This window comes from Vigna unguiculata, chromosome 2 (assembly GCF_004118075.2).
Source record: "Vigna unguiculata cultivar IT97K-499-35 chromosome 2, ASM411807v1, whole genome shotgun sequence".
NCBI classification, from domain to species: Eukaryota; Viridiplantae; Streptophyta; class Magnoliopsida; order Fabales; family Fabaceae; genus Vigna; species Vigna unguiculata.
The window spans coordinates 28,762,798-28,779,684 of NC_040280.1; the positions used below are offsets into that span (position 1 = coordinate 28,762,798).

The following is a 16,887-nucleotide window of genomic DNA, read 5'->3' on the forward strand; positions in this document are numbered from 1 at the left end:
ACTTTTAGAAAATCTCATAATAACGAGAGAATAAAAGTTCCTTTCTTCTCTTTAACCTTGTCTCGAGAATTGAATCAATAAACAGGTAGACATTTTGGACATTAATTAATATAAATAATTACTTCATCTTACCTGTTCTACTGAACTTTACAGCCAATGCATCCAATATATAATAATAATCAGAAATAGCAAACATTTACTCTATATATCACTTTTCTCGTATACTTTCCTCTACTAGGTGAAATTTAATTAGATTTCACTGAGCATGTGAGTCCCGTTTCCTATTTGGTTGTCGTTATCATCTGTGCAATAATATAAAAGCTAGAGACCCACAACAATGGTGTGTGGTGCACCACCATCTAAGACGTAACCTTAAATCAAACGTGTGTTCTATTTTACCTTGTTATTATGTTACGTAGATCGCATTCCACTTTTCGCTCAATGCTGTCTCAATTTTTAAAAAATATACCACACCGACACACGCGTTGGGCGTGTGAGACATTTATCACCCTATTGACGTTTATCTATTTTTCTTTATTAGGTAATCACATTTATAAATCCTTTGAATTAGTGTATAAGCTTTATTTTGCAGGTATAAAAGAGGACTGCATCGTGTTACCGGACAATTTTTAAAATGATTTAACTGATTAATTATTTTTTCATAAAGAGAGGAGATGTATGTTATTTAAAAATTTGAATCCTTAATTTAATTTAAATTTAAATACTAATTGAGTTTATATTTTTATTGAGTTTGTTAAATTTAGTCTTAATTTTTTTAAATCAAGTCTTTTGTACTTTTAATTATTTTTTTATATAATCATTTAAATAGTTAACAACATAGTAAATAGATGACCAATTCATCTGATGTGGCTTGATTTATCTTACCTGTCTTAAGAAATCAAAATTCATCTTCCTTAAAAAAATTAAAATGCTAGAATTTCTTTCATCATCTTCAACATCCATAACATAGTCCATTCCCAATCCTATCAGAGTCGATGCTAACAATGTCGTCTAATGATATTGTTGATGTCACCACCGTCTCCCACCAAGCTCTTCCTCTTCCATGATGATGAATTTTGTTTTTCAAAGACACATAAGATAAAATAGGCCACCTCAAACGAAATGAGTTACTATGTGTACTATGTTGTTATTTAAACGGTCTCACCTAAAAAGATTAAATTAAATTGATAAAAATGAACGAAAATTAAGATTTGAACGAAAAAATAAAAATTAAATTAAATTGAATAAACTAAAAAATAGGAAGTAAAATAGTATTTAATTAAGCCTTTAATATAAAAGTAGAATATGATATTATTTTGTGGTGTTGAAAATATTTATGGTATGCGGACATATATTGTTGGAAATTAAATTTGATTTGGCGTTTGGGTAGGGTAGGGGAGTCATAAATCATGGGTGATGAGATGACAGTTGTAGAAGGGAGAGCATTGTCCATGCCCTAAACTTGTGAAATTAATTAGAGACAACCTAATATGTAATTAATTTTTGAGCCAAACTTTGGAACGAGGTCCACACAGAGATAACCAAAATAGAACAAGTATGGAATGGGCGAAAACCAAATAGCATGGTCCAAAGTTCAAACCAACCATATTCAGGTTGGGCGAGTGTAGTAGTAGCAGCAGTACGAGTCACATTTCCCATTCTCGCCATGCTACCATTTATTCCCACGATCCCTCCACCTTCTTTCGGAACTGCACATTTCTACACACTGCACATTTCTACACAACCCATGCACAAAACAATCTACGCATAACATTATGAAACGTCTATTCTTGAAATTGATTTCGATTGAGTCACCGTTGCCTTAGGCTAGACTGGTTTCAGGACCCATTCGTACACTGCACACATTCATATGCCATCACTCATGAGTGATGATGATGATGAGTCGAAGCCAAATCGATACGATTTTTTGGTGTTATTGTTACCGTACGACCAGGCTTGTTACAGCTGTAAACAATTCCACAACCCAACAAACAAAAACAGTACTCACCTAAGCCCCCCAACCTGCTCACTCTGACTCCTTTTGTTGGGTCCAGCATGCATTTCCTTACGTGCTTCTCCACCACTATTCACTTTTACAACCACATTTTCTTCTTCAATTCACCCATTTCGTTTCTGTTCATTGTGTATAGCAGTATCAAAGATACGAATTGGATCCATACGAAAACTCCAAAACCAGGAAACACCACATTACACGCAAAATTATATTTCTTTGTCTCATCTCTTTGGATTTTAACCTTTAACAAATGCCCCAGGATTGGATAAGGATAAGGTTACGTTCGTCAACCCATTCAATCATAACCACCTTCGCTTATTTATTCCGTCGTTTCTCACATTTCACCATCCTTCTCGCAATCTCACCCCATTCCTTTTCTTTCTGTTTCTTATGCTGTCCACTACCATACCACCTTCTACTTTTGTCGCAACACATCCAATTTTTATCGTAATTGCATAATCTTACCCCTCTCAACTTCTATTTAATGTATAACCAGAGGGCTTACTTTCATTAAATCAAAACAAATTAATTAACAATAATTCCATTCTTAACCAACAACTTATTGGTTTAAGTAAAAAATACGAATTTCTGAAATAAAAAAAAAAAAAAGACTTGGAAAAAAAAGTATGACTGAAACTAATTAGTCAAATTTTCCTGTAGAGCTTAATCGTTGACCGTGTGAATAGATAAATATTTTCTGTAACCAAAATAATTTGATGTCGTATGAATGAAAAGGCCTATAAATACGTATTTTCATGCTGCAATATACTATTTTGCGGTCAAAACCTAAAATGGAACTCGTGTTAATAATATAAGGAGGCAGAATAGAAGGGTATATCAATGAATATCCATCATGACTTGGTCCAACTCTCCCAGAATCTATTCCTTTCCATTGTTCCTAAAACAACCCTACAATGTCCAAAATTTTATATTATTTTTTTTTTCTTTTAATAAAGCTTTTTATGTACAAAAGAACAAAATCACCCGCGCATATATTCTCTTCCGAAACTACCCCTACTCCGGAATGGAACTCAACAACGCCGCAAACCTCCCCTTCCCGGCGGGTGCGGCGGCCCTTCCTCTTCTATGTACAGTTCCGGCCCCGGCAGCGAGTGCGGGAGAGACGCGCTTAGGGTTAGAGTCATATTCGTTAGAGAACAAAATCTGTTTGCGGCGAGAGCCGCATTTATCGGCGGTTTTCATGAGCGCTGAGCTGGCCTTGACGGCCAATGCGGCCATCTCTTGAGGCTGCAAGCGGTGATTCAGGCGACTGAGGGGAAGCGCGAAATAGAGCTGACCGGGTTGCAGGACCTGGTCCTCGTCGATGGCCGAAACGACATCGTCGAAGTCCATTTCGTCGGAGTTACATATGAAGCAGGCTGGGTACTTCTGCAACAAGAACGATACCTTCACCGGATAGGAGAACTCCTGCAACTTTCCGTCTTGCAGAATAAGCTTGGCCGTGGCAACCTGGGTTGAATCGGAGGAGTTGCAGTTTCCCATGAGTGAGTGAGCCCGGTGGGTGCGACTCGGTGAGGGCGGAGAATCAGGAATCAGGAATCGTGGTAATTGTTTGTTTGGAGAAAGGGGAAAAAGAAGGGAGAATATATATAGGGAGTGAAATGGAGTACTTTGCCACGTGGGATTTAGAATTAATTTAATTATGCAATTTTGGAACAGTGCAAATGGCTTTCCAGGCTGTAAGTTGGTGTTGACAGGTTGTAGTACTTGCTCGCATTAGTGTGCCAAACTGACCCTATTCTCCAGATCCTCTACGTATTTACCACTCATGCCACTCCCTTCTTTGTTTTGGCTCAGTTTGAATCAAGTGTGAGGACCAAGCACATCACGTGAAATCTCGTGGGGGCGGTGTTTTTTTTCACCTCCTGTTAACTTAAAATCACACCAAACCTTCAATAATCAATAAATCTTCCTCCACACAGAAACAGTATCTAGTGCTTTTTCTTTAGTAAAGAATCCCATCATTACTTAATCTTAACCTCATAGAAGGGAACTCAACTCGGATATGCATGATGCGTAGCACGTCATTGCATTCCACAGAAGCATAACACGAAATAAACTATGCCTCGTGTTTCTTTCTTTTCTTTCTTTTGTCGTTTGCTATTGTTCCAACACGTGAAAATAAATCTCTGGCTCTCTCGCTAGTCGCTATGTGCATTATGAGCACTTTTTTTCATAATGACGATGTTGAGAGATTCGGCAGACCGACTTTAGTGTTCTGTTTTTCTTCCTTGTTAAAAAATAAAAAAAAAAAACATAAAACAAACAGTTGGTGGTAAAAGGAAGGAATAGATCCCCGCTTTTCGCGATTTCACGCTGAAAAAATTAGACAACAGTTTGGTGAATATTAATGCTCCCATATGAAACAGTTTACCAGGTAGCACAGCACTATACTTGTTGTGATGTTAATGTTGTTGATTTGACGAATAAGGTTATATAATTTGATGGTGGATGATGAAGATGTTGCAGAGTATGAAATGTTTACGTGTGTAACATTATGCAGGTTGAAATATAATTGGAGTGGCAAAGTGTGTGGAGATTGGCGTTAGAAGAAGACGTGGCAGGTGGAGAAGTGTATGGTGCCTCGCTGCAAGGCAGCTAGGAAGCCACGTGGAGAAAAAGACAGAGGGAATCGTAAACCAGACAAATAAAACAATAATAACAATAATTGATAAAGTGTAACATAAAAAAATAGAATTGATAAATAATAAAGTGAGATTGCAGAAGCAGAAACACTCCGACAGAATCTGGCGTAAGGTGATCTGGGTTGAACCCCCTGCAGCCTCACCAGGCACCATAACCCATTCCTGATACAATTTTGCTCCTTTATGAGGACCCAATATTTTTTATATGTAGAAATAATAAAATGGGTTATTATTATTATCCTTTATTTTGAAACAGTGACACCAACATAGCAACATGGTACAGGAGTTAAGAATAAGACCTAACTTTATTCGTTTACTTCACTATTTGTTGAATGTTATGCTTAATCTAATCAAGAAATTCTTGTGAAGGAAGTAAAGGGAAAGTACAATAGTGCCTCCTCTTATGTTGTTGGTCTGGGTGGGGATCTGAAGTGAAGTGATTTTTTTTTTTTGGAGGTCCATGATGTTGTTCAAAAGGACTTGTCTTTCTCTTCCTTTATAATATTTGGTTGTTATGTTAATAATGATGGTCATTACGTGACCCAGCCTCAAACCATACCATGAAGCTTCTTCACTCATTCCCTTCCCCACTCAATCATGGTCTCTATCGTGAAACCTGGTCCACTTCGCAATACTTTCTATTTTCTTTTCCAAAATCATATTCCTTTTACACCTTTTTCAAAACTCTGACCCCATAACAAATTCATTGCTCTATTAGTTCAATCGATTTATTTTTAATATTTTAAGATGCATGTACATCATTAGATCGGTTTTTAAAAGTGATTTCAATGTTATTATTAAAAATTAAAATATGGGTTAAATAACTTTTTTCCAAATTGGAATTAGTCTTTCTTTGAAACTTTAACTCAATTTAGTCTTTTAATTTTAAAAATACGTGAATTTAGTTCTTTTAACTATATTTTACTAATTTTATTTGACATTTCAAATACATCTTAGCTAACATTTAAGCGAAAATATTTTTTTTAAATGTTGTAAACAACTCAAATGTTATATTTAAACATATTTGAAATGTCAAATAATCTTCATAAAAGTTTAGTTAAAAAGACTAAATCTATAATTTATAAAGTTGATGGACTAAATTGAGCCAGAGTTTCAAAGAAAAACTAATTCCAAATTTCATTGAAACTTAAGAGACAAAAAACATATTTAACCTTAAATATAGGTATAATTATTTATTTGGTACTCTAAGTTTAGTTCAATCTGGTTTCCATATTTCTTGTTGATTCAATTTAGTATTCCAATTATTTAAAAATGTTCAATTTGGTCATTTCCGTTAAGTTGGAGTTAATATTGTATCCGTACAGAACACTTATGAAAAATAAAATAATTTCGGCTTAATACGTATCCTTTGTACGAAAACAATATTAATTCCAACTCAACAAAAATGATAGAATTAAACCCTTTTAAATAATTGGAATACTAAATTGAATTAACAAAAATATGAAAACTAAATTAAAATAAATCAAAAAATTGGATAACCAAATCAGAAATTATACCTTAAATATATTATTCATTCTTTTACGAGAAGGTATTGGAATAACTAATCATTTGACTTTGTGAAAACAATCTAGCTGTTAAATCTAACGCGGGCGATTTTTTAAATTTACATTACATTTTTCAGAATATATATATATATATATATATATATATATATATATATATATATATATATATATATATATATATTAAAGGCATTATATAAAATGATAATATGAATTAGTATATTTGTATTTAAGTTTTAATTCATAGTCACTTTTAATTTATTAAACCATCTTCATAATAAAGGTTATGTTATGATGAAGGTCTAATATATTTTTTTTATGTTTTATTCTAACGCATACTATTTAAGAGTTCATTGTAACTTCTACTCTCATACAAGAATCTCTGACAAGATTCTGATAAGATAACACTCTTTGAACTCTGAAAGAAAAGTTGCTTCCAAGACACTTTTTATTTTATTTTTATGACTTATTTTAAGTTTTATAAGTTAGACATTATCTTTACAGCAGAAATATTTCAAAGTTAATTTAACAAGTAGAAATAGATGGTACTAAATATTAGATTTCATGTTAATTTTGATAGTTGCACATTAAAAAATTGTACTTTCTTCATATGTTTAGACCTAGAATAATATTAATTTAGTTTCATGGGTTTATTTTTATGTCTTGGTTCAGTAATAATTCACTCCTTTTTCGTTCAAAATATAGTAAGTCATCTTCAATATCATTTTTTTATAAATAACCAATTATCTAACCTTACACAACCAGTCATACTATTATCATAATTAACTATAATTAAAGACTAAGTATTAAAAGTTAAATTATTTATGTAAAGTTTACCGTTAAGGTATGGTATAAATAATTTCCAGCGTTACTTTCACCATTCATATGGTTTGAAGGTTGAATTGGAAGTATTGTGGTACATTTCCGGCATGAATTAATAGTGGTGGGGTAGTGAGAGGAAGAATCAATAGCCACACAAAATTTATAAAGGACAAATGCTACCTACCTTAATTATTTAGCATTTAATTAAATTCTTGTATCTTTTTTCTTTTTTCAATATTATGATACTTGTGGATGATTTTGAAATTGGATAAATATTTTTGAAAGAAAACAAGTTAAATTGGTGCAAGTGGATACATTCTAAAAATTGACATGTTTTGGTCCATTTTGATATCTCCTCATTAATTCCTTTTGAATGTAACTTAGTATTTTAAAACGAGGTTGGAGATATGCACATGATATGCTTTTTACATACTATTGATTTCAAAGACATCCTTAAATCTTGCCAGTGTAAAAGAAGAAAAAAGTTTTAAGAAAAGATTCCATTCATTGAATTTACAAGTAACTAAAGTCTTATATCATATTTTTTTTTTAAGTTTAATTAATACTTAATTTAACACATTTTCCATTAAGTGTTTACTCAATTATTTAAGGCGTTCATTTAATTAATACTGGTGGTTTGCCATACTTTAAGAAACGGGTTAAATATATATATATATATATATATATATATATATATATATATAACTTTTATATTTATGTAAATTCAGCAACTAAGGAATTCATATATTTTCCAGTTACTTATAATTCACAAAAAAGAGACCCAATTTTGTAAAATTTTAAATTTTAAATGTGTGGCTTATAGAATTTTGTTTAAAGAATTAAAATATTAAACAAGAGTATTTTTTAAGAAACATAAAGTAGACTTGAATTTAATCTTTATATAGAAGCATTTATTCGAAAGATATCTATTTTGTCTAACAACAAAATACATTTTAACACATTTTAAACTTATTAAATATATTTTTAGTCTCTAAATTTTGACATAAAATTTAAATTTATCCATATATAAAATTTTGATGTAGTTTGGTCATAAATTTTAAAAAATGAACGGATATAAATTTTATAATCAATTACATTAAATATATCAAAGTTTGGAATATCAAACATATTTAATTCCATTTAAAATGTTTAGTAACATAACGAAATATTTTTTATTTCACCATTTAATAATTTGGTTGTGTGTTTTGCTTTGGTTTATTATGTGACGGTGTTCTTAGAAGGGGATAAATAGAAATGCTTATTTGTATGCGATTGGTGATGTGCGAAGGATGCATTGAATGCAGGAATATAATGCAGATTTCATATCAATGTGTTGGGCAGTTGTTTGTACTCATCTTGTACTCTCTCCAATTGACCATTCTAAAAAGTCTCCTATATTTTGAGAGGTCAAAATTTGGGCACGCCAACGATGCTCAATTTTATAATCATATATCAGATTCGATCAAAACATACGAAAAAGGCACATCAAAATTGTCATAATGCCATGGGACTTCAAAATCTAATACACTGACACAACAAAGATTAGCATTGTTGTTTATGCTATGCTTTTGAGTCTAAATACAAAACACTCCATATATTATAATGCTTAATTTGTCGCCGCCGACACTTCAAATTGATTATAAGCTTCGCCAACACTTGTTTGCTTCCAAATCCAATTAATTTGGTCATGCTGCATAAATATACTGCAATATTATATGCACTTATTATTGGACTGGAGGATCTTTTGTTGGGTTCTTTTTACTTTATCAGTATATGAATTTATCCAGATTCATTTCTCAACAGACTATAGCAAATCCCAATGGAAATACGCAGGTGAGTAAAAAAAAATCACAATATATTTTCTCTATTGACAATTATTCGAAGAATTAGACTTTGTGCAAAACACTAGTTACTATAGGCAATGCATTTAGGCTTTCGCTACCATGTGAATCAACATTTCTAAAATGTCGGACAAAGAATCTAAGCTCCTGCTTATGTTGAAGATGAAAAATCAAACATCACACTACTTTCCAATGGAAAACACGCATTCCATATAAATATTTAATTTAAGTTATTTAAGTACAGATTTATATTTTACAATTTAAAATTGATCTTACCAAATTTTAAAACCGAAAGATACTAAATTAACCATGATGGTTTATATATATATATATATATATATATATATATATATATATATATATATATATATATATATTGTTTCTTTCAATAGAAGATGCCATTAGAGTTGGGAGGGAAAGATGATTTCATTTTAAGAAGTTACCATTCCATCCATCAAACTTGATGCTGAATTATTGAAGATTGCTAGAGTAGTATATATCCTCCACATCAAAAGATTTACAATGATGTACAGACTTTAGATGATCCATTAATTGATCCAGCGTGGAGTATATACTGGTTGAACTATCATGTCTTTTGTCATCCACCATGAATTGATGGCAACAGCCATCGATTTCAATGCAGCTAATCGCTTTACACTTTTGTATCCCAGCGTCATCCATTATTTTCCTGATTTTTCTCATGTCATCCCATCTTTGAGACTCCGAATACATGTTTGAGAGAAGCACATAAAGGCCAGAGTCATGTCGTCCCAACTCTAGCAACTGCTTCATGATTTGCTTTGCAATCTCCAGATTCCCATAGGTCCTGCAACCACTAAGCAATGCACCCCAAACGACGACGTCTGGTTTAACAGGCATGTTTTGTATCAGGGTCACTGCTTCTCCTATGAATCCCCCACGCCCTAAAAGATCAACCATGCATGCATAATGTGCAACATTTGGAGAAATCCCGAACGTAGAACTCATCATGTCAAAATAATATCGTCCCATGTCCACAAAACCACTGTGACTACAAGCAGAAAGTAACCCTGTGAAGGTAATCTCATCGGGACACAGCCCACTGGCTTGCATCCTCCTGAACATCTCAATTGCCTCTTCTCCAAAACCATGCAAAGCAAGTGCCCCAATAATGACGTTCCATGACACCACATTCTTCTCAGGCATCCCAAAGAATATGTCCATAGCAGTGTGAAGAGCGCCACATTTTGCATACATGTCTATTAGGGAGTTACAGAGCGTCACACTCACTGTGATATCATTACCACAAATGTAATCGTGGGCTTGTTTTCCCAATGCCAGATCGCCCATGTGACTGCAGCATGAAAGAATGTTAACAAGAGTACCATCGTCAGGAATCACACCTGAAATGCACATCCTGTAGAAAAGTTCCATAGCTTCCGTGTAAAGCCCTTCTTGAACATGGCACCAGATTATTGAATTCCAAGAAACCACGTTCTTCACTGGCATCTGATTAAAAATTTGCACAGCGTTATCAATAAGACCATGATTGGCATAAGCATTCACCATACATGTCCAAGAAACGACGTTTTTATCAAGCATTCGATCAAAAACACGTTTAGCACATTGCAAATGCCCGCACTTGGCATACATATCTATCAGGGCATTCGTCACAATCGAATCAATTTGAACTTCAGCAGTAACGATAAAAAGATGCACAAATCTTCCCAAGTCCAAATTACCATTCTTTGAGGAAACAGAAAGCAAGCTAACAAAGGTGAACACGTCAGGCTGTACCCCCTGATGTTGCATTTCTTCTAACAACATAACAGCACCACGACAGTGGCCAATTTTAGAATACCCAGCAATCATAGAATTCCAGGATACCAGAGTCCTGTCAGAAATATCATCAAACACTTGCCGTGCACTTCGTATTAGACGGCAAGCAACATAGACAGTCAAAATTGAATTTTGTACACAGGCATGACATCTCATTCCGAGTTTAATGGCCTGAGCATGAACAATAACAGCTTCCCAATAGAAGGGTTTGGAAGCACAAGCTTTGAAAACAAAGGGGAAGGTGAATTGGTTTGGCATAAGGCCCGCCCTCACCATTTGGCGGTAGAGCAACAAAGAATTTATTGGGTCATCGATATTCGAATAGCCCCTTATTAAATGATTGTACATGAATTTGTTGGGTTGGGGAATTTGATCGAACAGGAGGTGTGCATAACGGAGATCTCCCTCTTGAACACAAAGAGAGAGTAGCTTGCCTAGGGTGACAACTTGGTCCGCAAGTCCATGGAGAATGATCTGGGCATGTACAGGCTTGAGTTGTCTCAAGGAGGAACTCTGATCCAGGAGATGGTGAAGGGTTTGATGAGTGGGTGACTTCAACCTGTGCCATATGGTTGTGCTGATTTGTGTTCGTAGAGAGCCAACGCAGAAAAGGCGGGAACCAACGGTCGCGTGTTTCAGTTTCAGAGTGGAGAACATCAAATAGAAGTACCAAACCCAGTAATACTGCGGTATCCAAGGATCTTGTATATATCCTATCTATTCATTTTTCTGTCGTTAATTAAAAAAAGTATTACATAGTCGTATATGGGTTTAACACCACACAGTTTCCTTTCATGCTTAAGTATTGTTGTTTTCGAAACATAATACCGTTTAAAACTAAATAATAAAATGAAAATTAATGATTAATCAAACACATATATTTGAATAAATTGATTATTGCAATATTTGTTATACTTTTTTCAAATACATAAGTATGTGTGGACGAAGTGAATCCTAAAATTGATTATTAATGATATACAAGATAGGTTTTGCCATCGCTTCACTTAAAAATTGATTGTTAACTGTACTCGTATTTGTACATTATAAGAGAGTAATTAACTTACTCATCATGAATAATTCTCATGAGGATCAACCGAATCCTACTTATTTTACAGTTATATTTTACCAAATTTTAAAGTAAGAACTACGGAAAGATTTAATATGGGAATAAAACACTTGGTTTTAAATAAGTAATGTTAATTGATTAATCCATTAAATATTTTAGGTTTATATTTGTTTTAATTTCCACATCAAGTATTATCTTAACCAAATTCTGTCTTAATTTGTATAATTAATAATGTTGATCCTGTAAAAAAGATAGATTAAATTTGAACCCAAAAAAAATGTTAAAACTCAATAAAATCACATCCTTGGCTCTGTTCCTCTCTCTCTCTCTCTCTCCCATGAACTGATTCATGTTTATAAAACAACTTCAATTCCTTTATCGCCAAAATACTTACAAGATTAAATAGTTCAATCGTAGGTAATAATTACAGTTGAATAACACAGGATATTGTATATAATGTGCGTAAGGTTGAGACTAAGATCAAGTTTGAGCTTTTGTTTTCTCCATTCTTTTGTAACCAGATCAGAGGATGAAAGTATATTAGTTTTCTCGTGTTGAATCCACCAATCATCCCAAATAGTAAAGTAATAACACCATATTCAAATATCCAGGTTCAACAAACTGATCCAACCTCAGCTTTCATGACAAACTCTCCAACATGCCATTCCGTTTATGTTTAAGAAACAATCGCTTATTTTACGACAGCTTTGTAGAATACGCGATTGTTTCCTACAATCTAAGATAGGTTCCAACAACAAGCACTCATGGGCAATCAGAAACACTGGTTGGTTGCTATGAAACTTAGAAAGTGGATTTCCAACATCTAATTGCGACAAGTGAGTATGAATTCTCCAAAAGGCAAATAGAGAGAATTTAATTTTGGACATTATTATAATCGAAGTCGTTATAATATACTTACATGGTAACGCTCTGAGTGCTTCGCAACAAGTTACAAGAAAATAGAATTACAGCATAAAAAAACATGTCTATGACTCAAGCTGAGCATACCAGATACCTTGGATCTTGACATCCTTAGGAGCTTTAGCCCCCAAATCAGTATCAGAAGGCTGAACACTCTCGAACACCCCAATAACCTCTCCAGTCTCAGGCTTGGTCTTGGTCACACTCAAGGTGATTTTCCCTTTGGAAGATGAAGCACTTTTGTTGTTCTCCTTTGCAAGCTCTTCCTCATCTCCTCTGCCACCAGCAGGCAAAGCAACAGCATTGTCATAACCGGTTGAGGCACCCCTTCCCTTGGGGTCCAAAAAAGAGGAACCACGGTAAGAGGGAACAAGGAAGTCCCCGCTGAAGCTTTCTGGTTTCCCAGTGGCCACCAACTGTTTGATGGTGAAGAGGAACGGCACACGCTCTCCTCCGGGAAGCTGAACAGTCACAGCAGCGTAGTCAATCCCGTCTTTCTCCTCGAATTTCACCGTTCCGTCGGGTGAGACCTCGAAGGGACCCTCGATCTCGTCGAGGGTGTAGGTGAGACGGGTCATGAGCTTGGTGTTCTGGAACTCGAGAGGGGCGTTCTTGGCCACACCCTCTGCCTTCACCGTGAAGGAAGTGGGTTCCAGACACAGCTTCTTGGCGTTGTATTTGCCTGGCTTGAAGGCGAATGAGTCCACTCCACCATCGATGGTTGGGCACTGGTTAGCAGTTCCAGTCCCCTTCACTTCCAGATATGTCTTGCTCTGGATTTCGTCGAAGGTTAGCCTCTTCGGAACACCCTCTGCATTTGCTCCCTGAAATTTCACAATCACTTCTGTTATTAATTCATAACTACTTTATTACTTGAACAATCAATCCTACAAACTCCATTTCTCATACAAAACAATTCATAAAATTCTAACTTGGTATCCATGGTGTGAATGAGTGCAAAACATACAGAAATTGAAGATGATAAAGGGGAAGCAAGTAAAACATACAGAAACAAGGAGAGCTGAGGTGGCAAGGGCGAATCCTGCAAGCTTGGTGGCGTCGGCGCATTTTTGAGCCAAGTCTTTGAGATCGGATTGAAGAGAGCAGGTGAATTTAGGTCCAGCGGGTTCCAAGCCGAAAGCCTTAGAGATGCATTGAGAAGATTTGAGGTTGCGGGAGGTTAAGCCCACCTTGGTGGGTTGCATGAAGGTTGCTGCAGCTTGTAGTGAGGCTGCCATTGATGCTGGTGCAAGGTGTGGCCACCAAAGTGTTTGTGTTGAGATTCAAAGATTTGCAAGTGGTTATTGTGAGTGATGAATGGCAGAAAATGGAGTATTTGGTGGCTGTGGTGCGAGTAAGATTTCCGATAGGATAAGGCCAATTCTTATTGGATCACTCAAGCTAATGTCAATGTTTTCTTGTTGCCACGTTGGAAATTTCTCAATTAGGATCAAATATAGTTTCTGTCAAAGATCAACTCATTAACAACATCTCCAATTTTCACTTTCTTCTTTTTTTACAAATTTATATCTTCATTGAAATACTTATTTGTATTATTTAAATAGAAAAAATTTCTTTGCTAATTAATTTTTAGAAAAGTAGGTTATTTTACTTAACTGATAACTTACCTGATAATAAGATTGAAAAAAATATCTCGATTTTGAAGAAGACATTATTATTTTACAATTTTTTTATTCTTCATTAATTTTGTTCCGTTCCACAAATAATGTTAAGGACATGTCGATAAGTCGTAGAGCGAAACAAAGTACAATCCAATAAACTACTTCCGATAACCACGTGATACATACGGGTGTACTCAATCACCCTCAGACACAGGAGAAACTAGGCTTATATTTATGTGCGTGAATGATTTGTAAAATGCAAAACTTACAAAATATAGACGAAGGACAAACAGGAGTGATAAAAAATATAAAATAAAGTACTTTTTAAAGCGATTAAACTTAGGAAATAAATAAACTACTATTACATTAATATAAAAAAACAGAGAAAAAGAAAAATCTTCGTCATGATCAATTTTAGTATCTTTCGGGTGTTGGAATTTACTTCAAAGACATTGGAAAATAATTAGGTACATACAAAAGAGCATGCAAGGAGTAACAAGTTTGAAACACCATTTAACTAAAAGTACTTTTACATCACAAAAATCAGGATATAATACAACGTGTATTTCTTCCATTCATTCCTCAAAATTGTGCTTCAATAGAAAAATCCTTCCATATAAAGTTTAAAGGATCCCCACCACCACAAAAACTAGTCATGCCTCCATATCATCGTCCCGGAAAATAGTTCGTAGTCTTTGTCTCGTTTTGAAAGCTTTGATCTTCAATATCCATAACACATGCATCACCATCTTCTAAAACATTCTTTCTTCTGAAAAACTTTACCCTCCAAATTACGCTTTGATTCAACTTCTGGCCTTATGATTTAATTTATTAGTATAGAGGCAGTACCTTCACCATGGTAATCACAGATATGATTACAACAATAATGGATACAAAAAGCAAACCACCTGCTTAAATTAGTATCTTAGTCGGAGTAATGATTAATTGATCCTCATTACTCTGATTTCTACTTAGCACCCTTTATACATTCGAAGAACACTCCAAACATTAATTCGAATATTTTCTAAAGATAAAAGATCAAAATTCAACTTATGATAGGTGGTGCTAATTTCAAAATTCCATGAAATACAAAAATGCCATCCTACAGCTAATTTAACTATAACTCGGGCAATGTGTTAGTTTAAGTGTATATTTTGATCATCATTAATATATTATCTAACTTCCAAATCGCATAAAAATAAAAACGTTTATTTGACGTTTTGATTATAATCTAAATACATAGAATTTGAATTTAAACAAAAAAGGGAATCTAATTTATTGTAGTTTTAACATATGTTCAGGGGATAAAAATGTAACAGAGAAAGACAGTAGCTCAAAAGTGCTTGAAATGCAATCATAGATAAACTCAACAGAAACAAAATTTCGTTCTCATCATAGCCACTTGTTGGTCTTTCTCTATCTTCTCCGTGTAAAATTCAAGAGAAAAAAATTAAAAGAAAATACAATATGAACGAAAACATTATAGGCATTCAGAATGAGTAGGAGGATTGTATTCATCATATGAATTATCATATGAAAACATTCGTAAACATCATCACCATGCCATTATACAAAAAACCCCAATTTAATTTAAAAGTTAAAAAACAAAAGCATGCACAAAATTAAAAACCCCATGCCCCCAAAATGAAGGATGGAACGAACAGTGGAAACCTCTCAGACAAATGCCTCGATTGTCATCAGAATTTTAAAGAATGGAATATCGGACTCGTCATCATTTTCATCATCACAGAGAAAACCACAAATCGCATCCTGTTCCTCAACCCATATTTAACCCCCAAACGAGAATTTTAAAATCAAATACACTAAAAGAACACAAAAAGCAACACAAACATAAATATATCTCACGAATAGATGCACAAATGCAGAGGCCGGTCTTGGTAGAAAGAAACGGTAGTCACGGTTCCTTGAAGATGCAGAATATGCTTCGACTTTATAGGCCAGCAGGTTCCGTTTTGAGGTATTAGGGTTTTGCGTTTGCGTTAGAGTTTAATGGATCTTTAACTGGGTTTATTGGGCCTTCGGTAAGAATGGACCCTGGCCCTCTTCCTCCACCCCCAATTATCTCTTCGGCACCCCAATTTTTTCAAAAATTCCCAAAATAATCCTTTGACTTTTAACTCCTACTTTTAGAGATTAAATTAACTTTGGTAAAGGGCACAAAAGATAAACTCCCACTTTTCCTTTTCCTAAGACAATTGTTCCGAAATCAAAAGATAAACGTGTTCTTATCTCCTCTCCATCCCCTACATTTTGTGTAAGAAGTAAAAACATTTTTATTTACAGACAAGTCTGGTAGCATGGTAGCATTAGAGTCTATCACTCATTTATTCATACTGATCATCAAGTTTACTTGTAAAACAACCACAACTTCGATGTCCTCGGCTATATTTGTTTTTGGAGGATTGTCGTTTCTTATTCTACATCTGCATCATGATGGTCTAACTTCCCACATACGAATAAATTTCCTTTCTTTATAAGTGGGGTTAAATCTTTTGGGATGAAAATTTTAATTTTTTTTATTGGATCAGGTTTGTTCTCATACCTTTTTCGGAGTAGGATTATGTTCTACCACA

General features: G+C 34.3%; 3 protein-coding genes and 2 non-coding genes across 5 annotated transcripts; all 5 read right to left on the reverse strand.

Moving 5' to 3' along the window:
* Positions 1–2,821: 2,821 nt before the first annotated feature.
* On the reverse strand, positions 2,822–3,608 carry LOC114173133. Its single transcript, XM_028057370.1, has one exon. The coding sequence runs from the start codon at positions 3,515–3,517 to the stop codon at positions 3,029–3,031; it is 489 nt and encodes a 162-aa protein (XP_027913171.1). The 5' UTR covers positions 3,518–3,608; the 3' UTR covers positions 2,822–3,028.
* A 5,659-nt stretch (positions 3,609–9,267) lies between these two features.
* LOC114173165 (pentatricopeptide repeat-containing protein At2g22410, mitochondrial-like) lies at positions 9,268–11,437 on the reverse strand. Its single transcript, XM_028057412.1, has one exon. It carries the CDS (start codon positions 11,339–11,341, stop codon positions 9,338–9,340), a length of 2,004 nt encoding a protein of 667 aa, XP_027913213.1. The 5' UTR covers positions 11,342–11,437; the 3' UTR covers positions 9,268–9,337.
* Positions 11,438–12,593: 1,156 nt separating this feature from the next.
* LOC114173846 (oxygen-evolving enhancer protein 1, chloroplastic-like) lies at positions 12,594–14,006 on the reverse strand. The gene is made up of 2 exons (XM_028058494.1): positions 13,679–14,006; positions 12,594–13,495 (listed from the first exon to the last, which is right to left on the reverse strand). Exons 1-2 carry the CDS (start codon positions 13,907–13,909, stop codon positions 12,737–12,739), a joined length of 990 nt encoding a protein of 329 aa, XP_027914295.1. The 5' UTR covers positions 13,910–14,006; the 3' UTR covers positions 12,594–12,736.
* A 1,777-nt stretch (positions 14,007–15,783) lies between these two features.
* Positions 15,784–15,860, reverse strand: LOC114174772. The gene has a single exon (XR_003602734.1). It is a non-coding gene; the product is annotated as a small nucleolar RNA Z105 (small nucleolar RNA).
* Positions 15,861–15,962: 102 nt separating this feature from the next.
* LOC114174742 lies at positions 15,963–16,046 on the reverse strand. Its single transcript, XR_003602705.1, has one exon. It is a non-coding gene; the product is annotated as a small nucleolar RNA SNOR75 (small nucleolar RNA).
* Positions 16,047–16,887: the final 841 nt, after the last annotated feature.

Bases quoted from the DNA above. Each gene is read 5' to 3' on its own strand.
- LOC114173133 (XM_028057370.1), bottom strand. From the start codon at position 3,517: ATGGGAAACTGCAACTCCTCCGATTCAACCCAGGTTGCCACGGCCAAG.
- LOC114173165 (XM_028057412.1), bottom strand. From the start codon at position 11,341: ATGTTCTCCACTCTGAAACTGAAACACGCGACCGTTGGTTCCCGCCTT.
- LOC114173846 (XM_028058494.1), bottom strand. From the start codon at position 13,909: ATGGCAGCCTCACTACAAGCTGCAGCAACCTTCATGCAACCCACCAAG. The intron at 13,496-13,678 runs GTATGTTTTACT...GTGAAATTTCAG, and splicing joins CCTCAGCTCTCCTTGTTTCT to GGAGCAAATGCAGAGGGTGT.